This window comes from Syngnathus floridae, chromosome 19 (assembly GCF_059516105.1).
Source record: "Syngnathus floridae isolate MCC-2025c chromosome 19, RoL_Sflo_1.0, whole genome shotgun sequence".
NCBI classification, from domain to species: domain Eukaryota; kingdom Metazoa; phylum Chordata; class Actinopteri; order Syngnathiformes; family Syngnathidae; genus Syngnathus; species Syngnathus floridae.
In genome coordinates, this window is record NC_142431.1 from 4,875,554 (window position 1) to 4,892,536 (window position 16,983).

The window sequence follows — 16,983 nt, forward strand, 5'->3', positions numbered from 1 at the left end:
CTTAACTTTTTTTATTCTAACATTTTTAATTCAAATTCGTCAATCAAAACAAAAAAACAGTTCAAATAAAGAAGGCATAGCACAGATAAGGTGATTATTATTTAATAAAACTCATAAAATACCAGCTGGTGAAAATAATCTGTATAATCTGTATAAATATCACAGAGGAATATATGTATTGTATAATTCAAATTATAACATATTTGAAATAATAACTCACCTTTGACATTCCTGAAGGTTATTTGTCAACTTTAAAATTTGGCAAATTTTCCAAAACATGCAACTCTGCGTGCAAGCATTCAGCGTCCATGCTTTTCAGTCATGCAGTAAATTCAAAAATTGTCCTTCAAGATACTTCAGCATTATGTTTTGTGATTTCACATAGATATCACTTTATGACTAAGGACAGACGGACGAAGGTCGAAGGATGGGCCGGCAACTCATCATTTCAGTTCATTTTTCTTATAACAGAATAAACACACGATTTTGATTTCTGCACTCAAACTTCGGTTAAGTTTAACACTATAAACAAATTGTACATTAAGCAAGTTAGAGAGGCACTACACAAAAACGAAATCTGTTCAGAGAACATTGCACTAAATCATACTGTGAGATAGATTTTTTAAATCTAGAGTTAACACCATTTTATGAGTCATTATTCATCTGATTCAGATATTGGAATATGACTCTGTGCCACTAGAGCTGCTTGTGTTTGCAGCCTCTGATACACGGTATACATCTGCAGGACAAACAACAAATTGTTGATTAGTAAATTAAATAATAAAATAAAAATTCAATAACTTACATCTTTTCCCACGAAGTTTTTGGAACCAATTTGGAGCACTTGACGTCGACACACCAGCACTTGTACTCTAATAGAGGCAACAAAGGAAAGAAATTACAAATCATTACGTACTTTTGAAATCTGTTAATGATTGGCAAATCACTTACTGCAGTTCGATTGGAGCCAGAGCCTGAGCTTAGTGCTGGAAGCTTTTTGGAGAGAACAGCTCGGATCTATAATTATAATCAAATTCAAAATCAATAACTTAGCACATTGACTATGTCAGTTACTTAACCAACTCAGTAACATTAATTTGTAGCATTACTTTTAATTAGTAATGGGAGAATGAAGCTTCAAATATGCTTCGTGAACCACTTGTATTTTTTAAATCCTCTAGATGGCACTGTTGGTTCAAAGAGGTTTACGAAATGGCAAATCACTGTGATTTAATCCCAATGTTGAACACAAAGTGCAATCTCGAGGAGTCAATCGGTTTATGAAGCAAATTTGAAGCTTCATTTTTTTCCTTCATTACTTCACCATTAACAGTGTCCTAATCAATCTTTGAATCTACTAGAATACCAAAAAGCTCTTAAAATAGTGATATTGCAACCTTTCCAATACTTCATCTACACCTACCGTATTTTCCGCACTATAAGGCGCACCTAAAACTTCCAGTTTTCTCAAAAGTCGACAGTGCGCCTTATAATCCAGTGCGCCTTATATATGGACCAATATGGATTTGTGGATGAGGACTAATTTATTAAAGTAAGCTTTATGTGTTTAGTTTGTGTGTTGTATGATATTATCGTTTGACCAACGTTGCGTTATTGATATATTGTTATTGTTTTCACTATTTTGAGTGTTACTATATTATGATTGCATTAATGTTTGAGCAACGTTGAGTTATTTATTCCATGCGCCTCATAATCCGATGCGCCTTATGTATAGACAAAGTTTTAAAATCGGCCATTCATTGAAGGTGCGCCTTATAATCCGGTGCGCCTTATAGTGCAGAAAATACGGTAATACAAGTTAACCTTTTTGATGTGACTGAAATTACCTTTGAATCCAGCAGTGTCCCAAACACTAAAATAAAGAAACCCTAAAAAAATAGGAATTAAAAACAAGATCAACGTCACATCACAAAAATATACCCAAGACAATGAGGAATAAAATGGCAAAAATACCTGTAGAGAATTGAAGAAGGCAAACGCAATGTGGATTCCCTCATTTGTGGACGATATCATGGTTCCCACTCCTAAACCCCACGTTAATCCAAATAAAGGCGTTAAAATGATCACACATCTGGCAATGACGACTAGCGAGTGCTTTTCATCAGGCCGAGTAACCTGTGCTGTACCTCTTCTCAGCATTTTAAACGTAATCACGATTACAATCAAAAAGTTTATAAAAACTACCGTCAAGGCCGGTATCACTAAAGCCAGCAGGGCTTTGGTTTTTGTCCAGTTCAGCCAACATGCATCGTTTTCTCGGATATATCCATTTCCAGGGGCTGTGGCAGCAACAGTAACAACAGCAATTATGAGAGGGCACACATATCCAAAAAGAAAAGCAATGGCCATCATGGCTGATTTGGACATATGAGAGAAGACCATAATGGTTCGATAGAAAAGAAGGAGACCAGACGCAAGCATCCAAAAGAAGAGAGCCAGATAAAAAAAGTGCATAAAAAATGTTGCTGCCGTACATGGTCCCAGTGGAACTTCGTGGTCCTCATCTGGGTTTTCAAGGGGATTCTTGGCATAAAAAGCGGCAATTATGAAACAAATATCCGCAATCAGCAAAGACAGCGCCGTGTTTACGATACACACATGCCGCATGAATGCAGTGCTGCTTTTCGTCAAGGCTTTCCAAACGTAGGCTTCGATGGTGAGACATATGATGAGACTTGCGATAGATATGCCAACTCCGACGTACGTGATAACATCCAAAGCGATTCGTATTGATTCAGGGATATCCGTTGCCATTAGAATTGAGAAAGAGGTGAGATGGTTGCAATTGCAGGTCACAGTGTTGTTGATATCAGAAACGAACGTGCAACCCTCGTCGTCCCATGCTCCTAAATTGCCAAGAAGGGTGAAGTTCCAAAAAACACACTGTGGATTCTGTGTCAGCGAGTCGTTCTGCTTTTTGAAACTCAGAGTAATATTCTGGATATTTGTGTTTACTCTGACAAGTGCCACAGCAGCATTAATGGTGGTATCAAAAATAGCAGATGTGTTGGTGGTGTTTGTGGACGTGTTGTTAAAACTGGAATTCCGAGGTGGCAGGACATTATCGAGGGTGGAGAAAACAATCGTGGTGATGGTGAGATTGTTTCTGTCATTGCCTGGAATGTCAATAACAACGCTATTATTGAATTCCGCCGTAAAGGAGTCATTGAACGTCGTCGTGTTGAGCAGAATTAATCCAGTTTTGATCGTAAACTCCCCAATTAATTCATCAGCTAGAATCTCCATTGAATTAAGCAATTGCGAGCTGTCGTTGCGAGTGATATTTTCTCGTAGGAACTCCCAAGTTTCTTTTGCGTCGTCACCAATGAGGATATCTACTGTTTCCAGCACATCCTGTAAAATATATTTTGTGATGAGGTTCATTGTGTGATTACGTTTCATTGGATGGTCGTCATACCTGCATGACAGTTCGATTCACTTCATTAGAAACATTGGCAATGGCGCTCAGGATGCCAACAACAGCTGATATAGTTGCAGATGAATTCACAATCTGTTCTCTTTCGACCTGGACAATTTGACTAAGATTTGCAGCAAGTTGCGGTACTTCCTCTTCCTCCAAATCCTAGAAATGCAAGATTATAAATATTTTGGGAATGAAGTACATTTCCTAAAAGTAAACCCTCACAGCTGAGTCATCAAATTTAGGATTTGCGAATTACTGGGCTAAAATTTGTACACATTGCCCGCCACATCATTTTATGTGTCCCAGGAAGACAAATTTTGCATTGATGTGTCATTACTAAAATTACAAACTTTAAAAAAATATTAAGATATTGCTTGCAAATTTTTATTACCATTCGTTTTTATCATTTAGAGCACAGACGTCAAACTCAAGGTACTCAAGATACGGCCCGCCACATCATTTTATGTGTCCCGCAAAGACAAATTGTGCATCAACTTGTGTCAATACTAAAATTACAAATTGTCTTTATTTAATTACCATTCATATTTTTAAAATATTTGAACAGGTTTTACCAGTCTCTGATTTCAAAACTAGTTATTCATCAGTTTGTTTTGTAGCCTATACTGTTTACTGAGAAATTGGATTCCTACTCAGACTGTTAACCCCTTGCCCCACACAATGATAAGAAAAGTGGAATATGTGATCATCTACCTCAGAAACGACGAGCAAGTCCTTGATTTCAGACACAATGCAAGTGTCTTCTAAAAGAATCCATTCTCCTGTATCCCTGCATGTTGCAGATCTGCTCCCCTCTTGACCAGAATCACATGCTATGGTTGATATGTCACCAGTTCGTCCAGCCCCATACAACTCATCACTACATACAACAACTAAGAGGAAGAAAAAAAATATGTACAGGTATATGACAAAAAAAAAGTGATAAAGAAAAGGCTTGATCGAAAGGTCGATCTTACCTTCATTAAAAATGACCATTGTTGTTGACTGTTCAAAGCCGACTGGATCGTTTACTCGACAAGTAAAGCGCAATTGGGATGGCAAATTTTCGCAGCCTCTCAGAACATAGCTGTGTGAAATGCAGTAGCTTTCCACTTCATCTACATCTGTCAAATCTGTGAAAATATTAAAATATTGCTTAGAAAAACGGCAGTGGATTATTATGGTAAACTTTTCATTGCTGGCTTACCTGATTCTAAATCACTGCTTCCCAGAAACCATTTGACAATAAAGTTGGACTGCACACAACACTTAAGTGGCTGTGTTGTCCCCTCTGTACACCTAACATTGACTTTGCTTGGTACACGCACATTTGGAGCTTGTCTGATATTTATTGCGCGTCCGTCTTGCACAAAAGTCACAGCGCTGCCAATTCTATTGCATTCATAACGACCTGTTAAAAAAACATATACATGTAGAATAATAATCAGCCTTTATTTTACGTACCGTATTTTCCGGACTATAAGGCGCACCTAAAAACCTCAAATCAAACAAAGACGACAGTGCTCCTTATAGTCCAGTGCGCCTTATATATGGACCAAATGCAGCCCGCGTCTAAATTTAAACTGCCCCGAACCATTGTGTCATAAAATCAATCATAAGTGGCCCGCTGAAGACTATGAATCATGAATCAAAAAGACTATGGATCATTATTTTGTGATTATAAAGTAATTTGTTGCGTCTGAAGTTGAAATGAAAAAGATAAAATGGCGAATGATTTGATTTGGATTAAAAATCTGACATGATGCAACCTGGCCTGTCACAAACACCAATATCACCCTTCTTATTCATACAACAATAACAACAATAAAACAAACTTAATACATCTAATATAAAATTCATTCAACTTTAGTAAAATTGTTAAATTGTTATTATTTTAATCTTTAACTTTTAAAGTTTACTAATCTATCTGACTCTTTTATTTATTATAGTAGTATAATAGTATATTGTGATTGCATTAACGGTGCGCCTTATAGTCCGGTGCGCCTTCTATATGGACAAGTTTTAAAAAGGGCCATTCATTGAAGGTGCACCTTGTAGTCCAGAAAATACGGTAATTCAACAAAAAAATGTTGTTGGCTTACCAGCATCAGCAAGAATCACGTTCCTAACTTTGAGCACAGACACTGTAGCAGATGTAGAAATTTCAATTCGTCCATTCTGTTTGAGTTCTTGTCCATTTAATTTCCATTTCGTTCCAATGATGTTTCCTAAATTAATACTAGCAGGAGTGGGGCCACATGTCAATTCTATTGACCTTCCAGTATATGTCACGGAAGGAGTAATGAATTGAGTTGGACCTTAGGAAAACATACATGAGGCAGTTACAAGTTGGACAAAGTTACAACAACAATGGTTCAACTTACTCCTGTAAAATGCATCAAGGCCAAGGACTTTCGCGATTGGTCGCATTGCGTCAGAGAGGCCTTGATTCACCACAGAAAGATCTTCTGGAACAACTTGTGATGTTTGAACAATAAAATCTGCAATCACGCTTCCTGGCCTGTACAAACAAACATCAGCAACCATTGAGAACTTAATTTTTGACTCTTTTGTGCCATGTTTACCTGAAACCTGTCACAAAAGCATCCACAAATCCTGTTAGTCCTCCATATTGGTCAAGTAGCTGTGAATGAATGTCAAAATTAAGATTGGACAACTACAAATACATGTTTTTAAAAAAGGACCTACCACGGCCCTGATTTGTGACGCCAGGTCCTTATAAGCAGAACTGTTTTTATCGCTCAGATCTGAAGTGTAAACTCTGTCAAACCGGATGGAGAAATCTAACTGGATCACTGTTGAGAAAGAAGTTAGATAAAACATAAAAAATGTACATGAGTGAACTTACAGATTGGTGCATATTTATATGTCATAAATACAAGATACAAATAAAAACCAAGCTATGTTTTTTTTTGTCTTGTTTCGACTATCTTCCCTCTGCCCCGCATACTTGAATCAATTATCGCCTTCTCATACAAATGTGAAATCAACATACACACATAGCCTATTATTTTATATGGAGCACTGGCTTCAATATTTTTCTTACTAAGGATGTCAAGTACTCACCAGGGTGCATTAATTTAATACACAACTAGAAACAACGCCATTGTAAATATTTTATGTCCTCCATGTACAAAATATAATAATAATAATGATAATGATAAGGATAATAATAATAATAATAATAAATTCAGGACTAGGGTTAAATAATAATAATAATATACCTGTTATAGGAGTGGTTTGGGATGGATCTGGAGGAGTTGTACTGGTGGTAGAAGTGGTGTTGGAGGGTTTAGTCGTGGTAGCCTTAGTAGTCGTCGTAGTCTTCGTGGTAGTTGTAGTTGTTGTTGATACTGTAGTGTTTACTGCAGTGATTTGATGGAAATGTCTCAGTTTAAACATAAAACCAAATGAAATGGTTCAATTTTTTTGTTTTTGCAGGGTTAAAAACATTGTTACTGTGAAATTTGAATTTACCCGGTGTTGATGGCTTTCGTGTAGAAGCAGCTGATGGTGAAAAGGAAAATTGTTGATTAAGATGATTAACTAAGTACATAATGATTCTCTATGACATTCATTTCCATGTGATCAATAACAATTATCAACATGATATACTTTACGTGTAATGGGTTCTTACTTGTTATTCTTGGTGGTGGTGGTTGAGTTGTAGTATTTGTTGCAGTTGTCGTTTTTTGAGTTGTAGTATTTGTCACAGTTGTCGGTAACTGAGTTGTCGTAGTAGTTGTTACAGTTGTCGTTCTTTGAGTTGTAGTATTTGTTACAGTTGTCGGTGATTGAGTTGTTGTAGTATTTGTTACAGTTGTTGGTGCTTGGGTTGTTGTAGCATTTGTTACAGTTGTCGGTGATTGCGTTGTCGTAGTATTTGTTACAGTTGTTGGTGCTTGGGTTGTTGTAGTATTTGTTACAGTTGTCAGTGATTGCGTAGTCGTAGTATTTGTTACAGTTGTTGGTGATAGTGCTGTCGTAGCATTTGTTACAGTTGTTGGTTCTTGGGTTGTTGTAGTATTTGTTACAGTTGTCGTTTTTGGAGTTGTGGTATTTGTTACAGTTGTCGGTGATTGCGTTGTCGTAGTATTTGTTACAGTTGTTGGTGCTTGGGTTGTTGTAGTATTTGTTACAGTTGTCAGTGATTGCGTAGTCGTAGTATTTGTTACAGTTGTTGGTGATAGTGCTGTCGTAGCATTTGTTACAGTTGTTGGTTCTTGGGTTGTTGTAGTATTTGTTACAGTTGTCGTTTTTGGAGTTGTGGTATTTGTTACAGTTGTCGGTGATTGCGTTGTCGTAGTATTTGTTACAGTTGTTGGTGCTTGGGTTGTTGTAGCATTTGTTACAGGAGTTGTTGATGAGGAAGTTGTTACAGTTGTAACTGTAAAAAGATTAATATTATTGTAATAATTTAAACAAAAAAAAATTGATAAAGTTTTCTAATTAGCAAGGTTATGTATTCAAAATAATTAAGTAAAATAAACATACTATTGTCTTGATGGAGCATTTTTTTATGTAAAAAAATATTTGAAAGCCTTCACACTTACACAATGTTGTAGGAAAGGTTGTTGTGCTGGGACAAACAGTGTCTTCAAAGAAAAAAAAAAGAACATAGTAAATATAACCCTCCAAACCAAAATGATATTGACATCTATTAAAGTGTTCCATATTGCTTACTGTGCTCATCAACAGATTGGCAATATTGTCCGTCAAGTGGAATGGCCTCGATGCATCCACATGTATTATTTGTGATGCTGTCACATGATCCATGCAGGAGACATTGGTCACATGGCCAGCGATACTGATCCTCACATCTGCACTGGAAATCGCCATTGCTTGGACTGCAAACTAAAAATAACAACACTATAAAGCTACAGATCACCTTCATATTTCTGTTCCAATTATATATTTACAAATTTCTATGATCTTCATGGGGCCAGACCAAATATTGTTGACGTTGCATAATTTGCAAGGGCACTTTCAACAACCAATCACCTTACAGAAGGACAAAGTTTTCAAATGGGCCATTCATTGAAGGTGCGCCTTATAGTCTGGTGCGCCTTATAGTCTGGAAAATACGGTAATTTATTTCATACTACTTTTAACCCCCCTCTGACTTCTCCAAAAAGTTTATATTTACCTGTTGTCATGTTGATATCTGAGATTTTTAAGTAGCTGTTGATGTCTATGGGATAACTGGTGTTTTTCAGAATGTTTCGTAGAGAGGTTATCACGCTCATATCAGTGACGTTAAGCTCAACAGAGATGAGATATTCATAATCAAATGGAGGAGCTGTAGGGAGAGCACAATCAACAATCTTTGTCATTAATTCTTAAACTGTCGTCTTAGCAAATATTGTCGAGTCACTCTTACAAGTTGTTGTGGGAGACGTTGTTGGAGGACAAGCTGTAAAATCTGTAAGAGAAGTATTCCGACATTTTCAGATCAAATGTCAACCATTTGTGTTTGTGGATAGTTCAAAACATCTTACTGTATTGATCGATAGATTGGCAATATTGTCCAAAAGGAGGAATGGCATTAATACATCCACATGTGTCATTTGTGATGATGTCACATGATCCATGCAGGAGACACTGGTCACATGACCAACGATACTGATCCTCACATCTGCACTGGAAATAGCCGTTGCTTGGATTGCAAACTAAAAATAAGAACACAAATGCTAAGGATCACCATCATATTCTATGTTCCAATCATATATTTATAAATTTCGATGATCTTCATGGGGCCGGACCCAATATCATTGACCTTGCATAATTTACTCGGGCACTTATGACATGTTGTTTAATAATGTCACTTTAATTATATTGAGTGATATTGTCACTTTAATTACTGTGATACTGTGAATTACTGTAAAAAAATTGAGCTAATTTATTTTATACCATACCAATATATTATATACCAATAACCCAGCTCTCATCTCCCCGAAAAGTTTAGATTTACCTGTGGTTATGTTGATATCGGAGATTCTTAAGGTGCTGTTGATGTCAATTGGATAACTGGTGTTTTTCAGAATGTTTCGGAGAGAGGTTATCGTGCTCAATTCTGTAACGTTAAGCTCAACAGAGATGAGGTATTCATATTCAAATGGAGGAGCTGTAGGGAGAACACAACAATCTTTGTCATCAGTTGTTAATTGTCATCCTAACAAATATTATCGAGTTACACTTACAAGTTGTTTTCGTAGTATTTGTTACAGTTATTGGTGCTTGGGTTGTTGTAGCATTTGTTACAGTTGTCGTAGTAGTTGTTACAGTTGTCGTTTTTGGAGTTGTAGTATTTGTTACAGTTGTCGGTGATTGAGTTGTTGTAGTATTTGTTACAGTTGTCGGTGATTGCGTTGTCGTAGTATTTGTTACAGTTGTTGGTGATTGTGTTGTTGTAGCAATTGCTACAGTTGTTGGTTCTTGGGTTGTTGTAGCATTTGTTACAGTTGTCGATGATTGAGTTGTCATAGTAGTTGTTACAGTTGTTGTTTTTGGAGTTGTAGTATTTGTTACAATTGTCGGTGATTGCATTGTCGTAGTACTTGTTACAGTTGTTGGTGCTTGGGTTGTTGTAGCATTTGTTACAGTTGTCAGTGATTGAGTTGTCGTAGTATTTGTTACAGTTGTTGGTGCTTGGGTTGTTGTAGCAATTGCTACAGTTGTCAGTGATCCAGTTGTTGTATATTTTGTTACAGTTGTTGTTTCTGGAGTTGGAGTATTTGTTACAGTTGTTGGTGATTGCGTTATCATAGTATTTTTTGTAGGCGTTGTTTCTTGGGCTGCTGTAGTATGTGTTACAGATGTCCTTTCTGGAGTTGGAGTATTTGTTACAGTTGTTGGTGATTGCGTTATCATAGTATTTTTTGTAGGCGTTGTTTCTTGGGCTGCTGTAGTATGTGTTACCGATGTCGTTTCTGGAGTTGGAGTATTTGTTACAGTTGTTGGTGATTGCGTTGTCATAGTATTTTTTGTAGGTGTTGGTTCTTGGGTTGCTGTAGTATGTGTTACAGTTGTCGTTTCTGGAGTTGGAGTATTTGTTACAGTTGTTGGTGATTGCGTTGTCACAGTATTTTTTGTAGGTGTTAGTTCTTGGGCTACTGTAGTATGTGTTACAGTTGTCGTTTCTGGAATTGGAGTATTTGTTTCAGCTGTTGGTTCTTGGGTTGCTGTAGTCTGTGTTACAGTTGTCGTTTCTGGAATTGGAGTATTTGTTACAGTTGTTGGTGATTGCGTTGCCATAGTATTTTTTGTAGCTGTTGGTTCTTGGGTTGCTGTAGTATGTGTTACAGATGTCATTTCTGGAGTTGGAGTATTTGTTACAGTTGTTGGTGATTGCGTTGTCATAGTATTTTTTGTAGGTGTTAGTTCTTGGGCTGCTGTAGTATGTGTTACAGTTGTCGTTTCTGGAATTGGAGTATTTGTTACAGTTGTTGGTGATAGCGTTATCATAGTATTTTTTGTAGGAGTTGTTTCTTGGGCTGCTGTAGTATGTGTTACAGATGTCGTTTCTGGAGTTGGAGTATTTATTACAGTTGTTGGTGGTTGCGTTGTCATAGTATTTTTTGTAGGTGTTGTTTCTTGGGCTGCTGTAGTATGTGTTACAGTTGTCGTTTCTGGAGTTGGAGTATTTGTTTCAGCTGTTGGTGATTGCTTTTTCATAATATTGTTTGTTGTTTCTTGGGTTGTTTTTGCAACTTTTTTTACACGAGTTTCTGATGGGAAAGTTGTTTTAATTGTTCCTGTGAAAAGATTAAGATTATTTTAATAATGTACACATTTTTTTATGAGGTTTTCGAATTAGCAAGGTTAAATAATCAAAATAATTAAGTAAAATATAAAGAAAAAAAGAAAAAAATATCTTAAATGGGAAAAGCACAAGAGAACATATTTAACAACACGAACTCTTACAAGCTGTGATGGAAATAAAGGTCGCTTTAGGATGTTGATAGTGACAAGGTGTGTCAAATGTTAGAAGTTTTATACATTGCTATAAAAGAGTGATTTGATGAATTTCTATCACATAAGCAAGCCAGACTGAGGTTTCACCTGTTTTTGGCTAAAAGTAGTGCTCTTCAGGTGGGATACCATTGATACATGTGCAGGTATCACTAACAAACTCATCACAGGCTTCATATGTCTTACAGGTGTCAATTAAAAAATAGTTCTCCTCGTAAAGAAAAAGAGGAATTAGAAAAAAAAAGTCGTGAGAATAGAGAACAGTATGGAATAATTTATGACCAGATGTTTGCACATGGCACATCTGAGATAGGCAAATAGGCATGATGGAGCTCCTCGGAAAAAGTGAGAGGCCATGGGGAGAGCGCATAAAAATATTATCAACATTTTTGAAATGACAGAAATTTGTCACATAAAGCATTTAAAAGAACTTCAAATCAATGTGTTTAACATGACAACCATTTTCAGGTATTTGTTTTGACTCTCTTCATCCCAGATGAATTATGACAAGGTTTATTATATCACCATCCAATGAATAAAAATGAAAGCGCTTCAGACAAATACCCAAATATGTATTGAAAAAAACATTCATAGTTACTAATGATAACAGCCACCTTGCACGATTGATATAACCAGACAAACTTGAAATAAGACAAGAATGTGACTTGTATAACAGATATAATCTGTTTATCTATCATTGTTATCTCAGGCATTCTTCAAATAAAAAAAAAGGGAACAGCTGAGTCATTATTTTCTTTGTTTCTTTTCCACAAGAGCCTGTTAGTGAAGAATTATTTTATTTTTTTTACCCATGGCCAGAAGATGAACTGAATGACCCTGCTATGGGTACAATATAGCCTGGCCTAGTTTCTTTCACAAAAAAAAAAAAAAAAACATTCCAAGACATGATTCAATTTGTGTGATTACCTTCAGTGAACACATCATTCGTAGAGGCGCCGAGCAGCACTATAGAGGAAAAGACAAATGCTCTATAAATATACATCCAATCATTTGAACCGTAGCATGCTATTTCTCCAAAATATTTAGAAATAATGTCTCACGTCTTTTCTCCCTAATAAGGTGTTGTTCTCCAGAGTGTACCTGATGCTTAAAAGTAAAAAACAATATTTTAATTGTATTTCATCCATGTTTGACATTTTCACATCACCTATAAAACATCATGACCAAAATTGAAATACAGTAGTGTTACTTGAAAACAATAATGTAGTTTATACCTAAAAAGTGTCTTGATAGTATTGTAAGCCACAGCCACATTATGCAGTTTTTTACATCCACAGGAAAATAGGTACCGTATTTTCCGGACTATAAAGTGCACCGGATTATAAGGCGTACCTTCAATGAATGGCCCATTTTAAAACGTTGTCCTTATATAAGGCGCATCGGACTATAAGGCGCACCATTAATGCATCTTGTCAGATTTTTAATCCAAATCAAATCATTTTCCATTTTATCTTTTTTATTTCAACTTCAGACGCAACAAATGACTTTTTAATCACAAAATAATGATCCATAGTCTTTTTGATTCATGATTCATAGTCTTCAGCGGGCCGCATATGATTGACTTCATAACACAATGCTTCGGGCCAGTTTAAATTTAGGAATTTGGTCCATATATAAGGCGCACCAGACTATAAGACGCACTGTCGGCTTTTGAGAAAATTTTAGGTTTTTAGAGGCGCCTTATCGTCCAGAAAACACGTTACCCAAAATGTTGAATTCAAGAGCATCGTCGTCGTGACAACAGAAAGCACAGCTTCCTGGTTAATGGTTACAGCTAGGCAAATATGGGGTAGCTATAATCCAAGGCGAACATAAAGAAAACCAAATGCAGAATGTAAATGCCTTAACATGGACAACCTACCAATGACACCACCCTTGACAATTTGATGATGTGTCCTGTTTCCAAAATGCAGAACATTGCCAAGAGGAGAACAACCATCAAGCCATTCTTATGTATTGCCATTCCTATGAGAGAGAATTCCCAAAAAATTAATAAAATCAAAACACTAAAAATGGAAACACATAAAAATTAAAGCATCATGTAATTAATATAATCAAGTCTCTATTTTCACATTGGGTCTCTGGAATTCCTGTAAACTAGAACAACCAAATATATCAAACACCAATTTAGTAATTTAGTTGAGTTTCCTTGATAATCTATGTTATCAAAAATTGTTGCGTTAAAATTTTTAGGCCACCCAACATTTTTTTCATTGTGCAGTAAACTCCCCAAACCCTAACCCTAACCCTCCCGCTAAATAATTAATTAACCTCAAGCTTTTTTTCCTTAATCTCTTTCCTCATTGCTTGTGCACAACGGACCAGAACGAACTTTTTTTGGCCAGTATAAGAATGTACGAATGAGTGATCCAATTTTTACTTCTTTTCTCTTCTTCAATGATTTTGGAATAAAACACGGATTGGTTTTAAATGGATGCAGTAACTTATCATTAGTGTAATGGAATTGGCATGTTTGCAAGTGAACAAAGAAAAATACATTTAATAGGACTCACTGATTACTACTTGGGCAGAGCTGTCCATTGGGGGAATTTTTTTTCTGTGAATACTGAGACTCAAGTGCAAATCATTGTTCAAATATACAAAAAAAAAGTGTCGTCAAAGTATTTAAATAGCGGCGCAGTTTGGCTTTTATGAGAGATATACACCAGATATAAATCAGACTGATGTTGCTGATTTATTGTTTCTTTGAATTTAAATAACTTGGATAGTTTAGACTTTGGATAAATCATTGCACATTATTAAACATGACAAACAATATCGGCTTGAATTGTAATCACACTGTGATCAAACCAAATCATTACATTTAAAAAAAAAAAAAAGAATTTCAAAGTCTATTACGCTTATCCTGGTCAAAATTTCAAGGAGGGAACGCAGTATACAGCATATAATGGTCTCTGATGCATCACAGGGTAGAAATAGAGATACGCAACAACTCACACTTACAGTAAGTAATCTTTCTAAATAAATTTAAGAGAAGCATTGTTCCCCTATAAATGAATCAGGCTTCTTTAATAAATTTGTCTGATTTGTTTTATTTCGCTTAGTCTACAAAAAACTTATTATTATTATTATTTATCTGTTTTTTAAGATGCATGAGCCGTGATGTTGATGTTTTAAACAGCCCCCAAACAAATTCTACTAAAATGTAATTTGAACACTTATTTTAATTCCAAATACTAAAAATGACATCATGTAACTAATTACTGTACATAAATAAATAATCTAACACATTACCCAAATTTGATATACATGATGGAACTACAAGGTTATGGTCTCAATAATTTCCCATGTGTTATGAAATTGGTCATCCGTATAATCGACTCAATCGGTTACTTAAAAAAAAAAAAAGGACAAAACAAATAAGTAGAAAGAAAAAAAATGACATTAGAGGTATAAGTAATCCCTTTTCTTACCTTGATTCACATTTCATTCCTCTTGTGCTGATGTTGGTGCTTTTTTTATATGGTCAACACATTTCATACTAAAAGCTGACAGCTTGTAAAACCCAACCAGTATAGTGAGCTATGGGAAACATGCTGCTTCAAATACTTCCTGAAATGTTTTATCACACACCCACATTTGCACACACACGCGCACACACACGTGTGTGTGACAGCAATTTTCACTTTTGCTTCCTTGTGTGTATATTCTCTTGCATGTGTGTGGTGATTTCCTTTCTCTGGAAAAAGAATGACAGAAATGTTCGTACAATTATCAGGTTGCGCCGATAATTATGACAAAGAAAGGATGTAATCAAATATAAATAATTATACTCTAACGGGTATAATTACATCTTTGGAATGAATAGCCTGCAGCAAAATAATTGACGCACAAAGAAAACAAGGCATCACACATACTTTATACTAAACTATACTTTACTCTTATTTATTCATTTCTCTTATTTATTCATTGTATGTGCCTTCTTATTTTTACTTTTTGTATTGTTTACTTGAATGTTTTGTTTGTCTGTGGACCAATTGGGTGTAATATGTCTTGTCACCTGGGATAGTAGGAAACGCAATTTCGATCTCTTTGTATGTCTTGACATGTGAAGAAATTGACAATAAAGCAGACTTTGACTTTCATGCACACTTTACAATTTCTGTCCATTGTGAATGAAAGACCTCCCAGAGAGCAACTTAATTATTTTTGGAGCAATGACTTGCAAAGCAACAGTCTTCTCGGGGTCATGAAATAAATATATGTGCAAAAAAACTAGTGCAGGCATTAAAAAACATTTCTAATTGAATAACTGTGGAACTTCATGTCAGATTTATTTGGTGCTCAATATCACAACAGACTGCATCTTTATAATTGCATGTTTTTTTTAACATTAAAAAATAGGTATAATTGCACAACTGATATTAATTTTTGGGAGGCCGATACCAATTTTTGGCAATATCTGATGAAACCGATATATATTTATGCATTGGCAATATTGTAACATGATAATTTCAATTAATAATATGCACGAGAAGCACAAATAGCTTGTCTCCAATTATTTGGATCATAATTTTAACATAATTAATTAATTAAAGTACTGTAAATCAATTAAATACAGTAATGTGATCATTTAATTTCTGTTTAGCGCCATCTGCAAATGCAATCAAGTTGTCAGTGCTGTTCTATAGATTTTTCCGCTATTCTTCCTGGTGCTGCCTTGCTTTTTCTTTTTTTTTTCTGGACATATTTTCTTCTTTTATTTTTAAAATTCATTTATTTCAGGCAGCGGTCAACATAAACTAGACAACCAAAATCTGAAAAGGAGTTGGAAGAAAATAACCTACTTAGTCCCATCACCACACCATTTTAAATAATAAACTTGAAAAACTTATTTAGCATTCCTGCAAGCTTTACTGTAACAATCATTAATTTTGCCTTAAACATAGACCAACAATATGTTTGTAAATTAAAAAAAAATAAAATCAGTGTGATAATCACAGCATCATACTTGCAATCGTAGTGGGGAGTAAGAATTAAGAGCGGATTTGGTAAGAGACAAAACAGAAACAAATGGAAATCACAAAAGAGCACAGTTGTAAGTTGACTAAACTCCAATACCTGGTTAAATAAGTGAGTTGCATTTCAAAAGCCAGAGCTGTCAGGTTAAATACCGCAGGGATCAGGTGAAACCAATGAGGGCACCAATAAGGTGTGGCAAAGCTGAGGCACAAAAAAATTCCCTGTAGATTTACTATCTTCAAAATAAAAGGGTGAGCGGGAAATTAAATGGACATGACAGTTAAAATAGGCTCATTATCAGAATTTATTAAGCGGCTACATCGGGACAATGTTGTAAAGTTTATAAATCGTTGTAGCAACAAAAATCTATGAAATTTGTTTCACGTGTGAAACTCTTATATCCATCCTCTGATATATATCTGATATATCTATAGTTATCTTTGTTTTACTGAGCATGAATGAAAAGAATTTCCACCTGTGTCAAGTGAAAACAAACCTCCCTCTGTTTAAATTGCACAACATCAGCCCTGACACCTCTGATAATG

General features: G+C 35.5%; 1 protein-coding gene across 3 annotated transcripts; it reads right to left on the bottom strand.

Moving 5' to 3' along the window:
- Nucleotides 1–86: 86 nt before the first annotated feature.
- Nucleotides 87–15,048, bottom strand: LOC148381773 (uncharacterized). 3 transcript variants are annotated; one of them, XM_088360983.1, is made up of 28 exons: nucleotides 14,890–15,048; nucleotides 13,317–13,420; nucleotides 12,496–12,541; nucleotides 12,362–12,400; nucleotides 9,898–11,217; nucleotides 9,664–9,699; nucleotides 9,435–9,587; nucleotides 8,962–9,132; nucleotides 8,844–8,885; nucleotides 8,610–8,762; nucleotides 8,147–8,317; nucleotides 8,017–8,058; nucleotides 7,101–7,850; nucleotides 6,941–6,970; nucleotides 6,688–6,828; nucleotides 6,152–6,258; nucleotides 6,028–6,086; nucleotides 5,827–5,963; nucleotides 5,545–5,760; nucleotides 4,650–4,853; nucleotides 4,420–4,575; nucleotides 4,157–4,335; nucleotides 3,440–3,604; nucleotides 1,975–3,375; nucleotides 1,848–1,889; nucleotides 952–1,017; nucleotides 806–872; nucleotides 87–739 (listed from the first exon to the last, which is right to left on the bottom strand). In XM_088360983.1, the coding sequence occupies exons 2-28, from the start codon at nucleotides 13,416–13,418 to the stop codon at nucleotides 669–671; spliced, it is 6,066 nt and encodes a 2,021-aa protein (XP_088217109.1). In that variant the 5' UTR covers nucleotides 13,419–13,420; nucleotides 14,890–15,048; the 3' UTR covers nucleotides 87–668. The 3 variants fall into 3 exon arrangements, with proteins under 3 accessions (XP_088217109.1, XP_088217108.1, XP_088217110.1); XM_088360982.1 differs by having other exon boundaries at nucleotides 9,664–11,217; XM_088360984.1 differs by lacking the exons at nucleotides 9,664–9,699; nucleotides 9,898–11,217 and having other exon boundaries at nucleotides 14,890–15,047.
- Nucleotides 15,049–16,983: the final 1,935 nt, after the last annotated feature.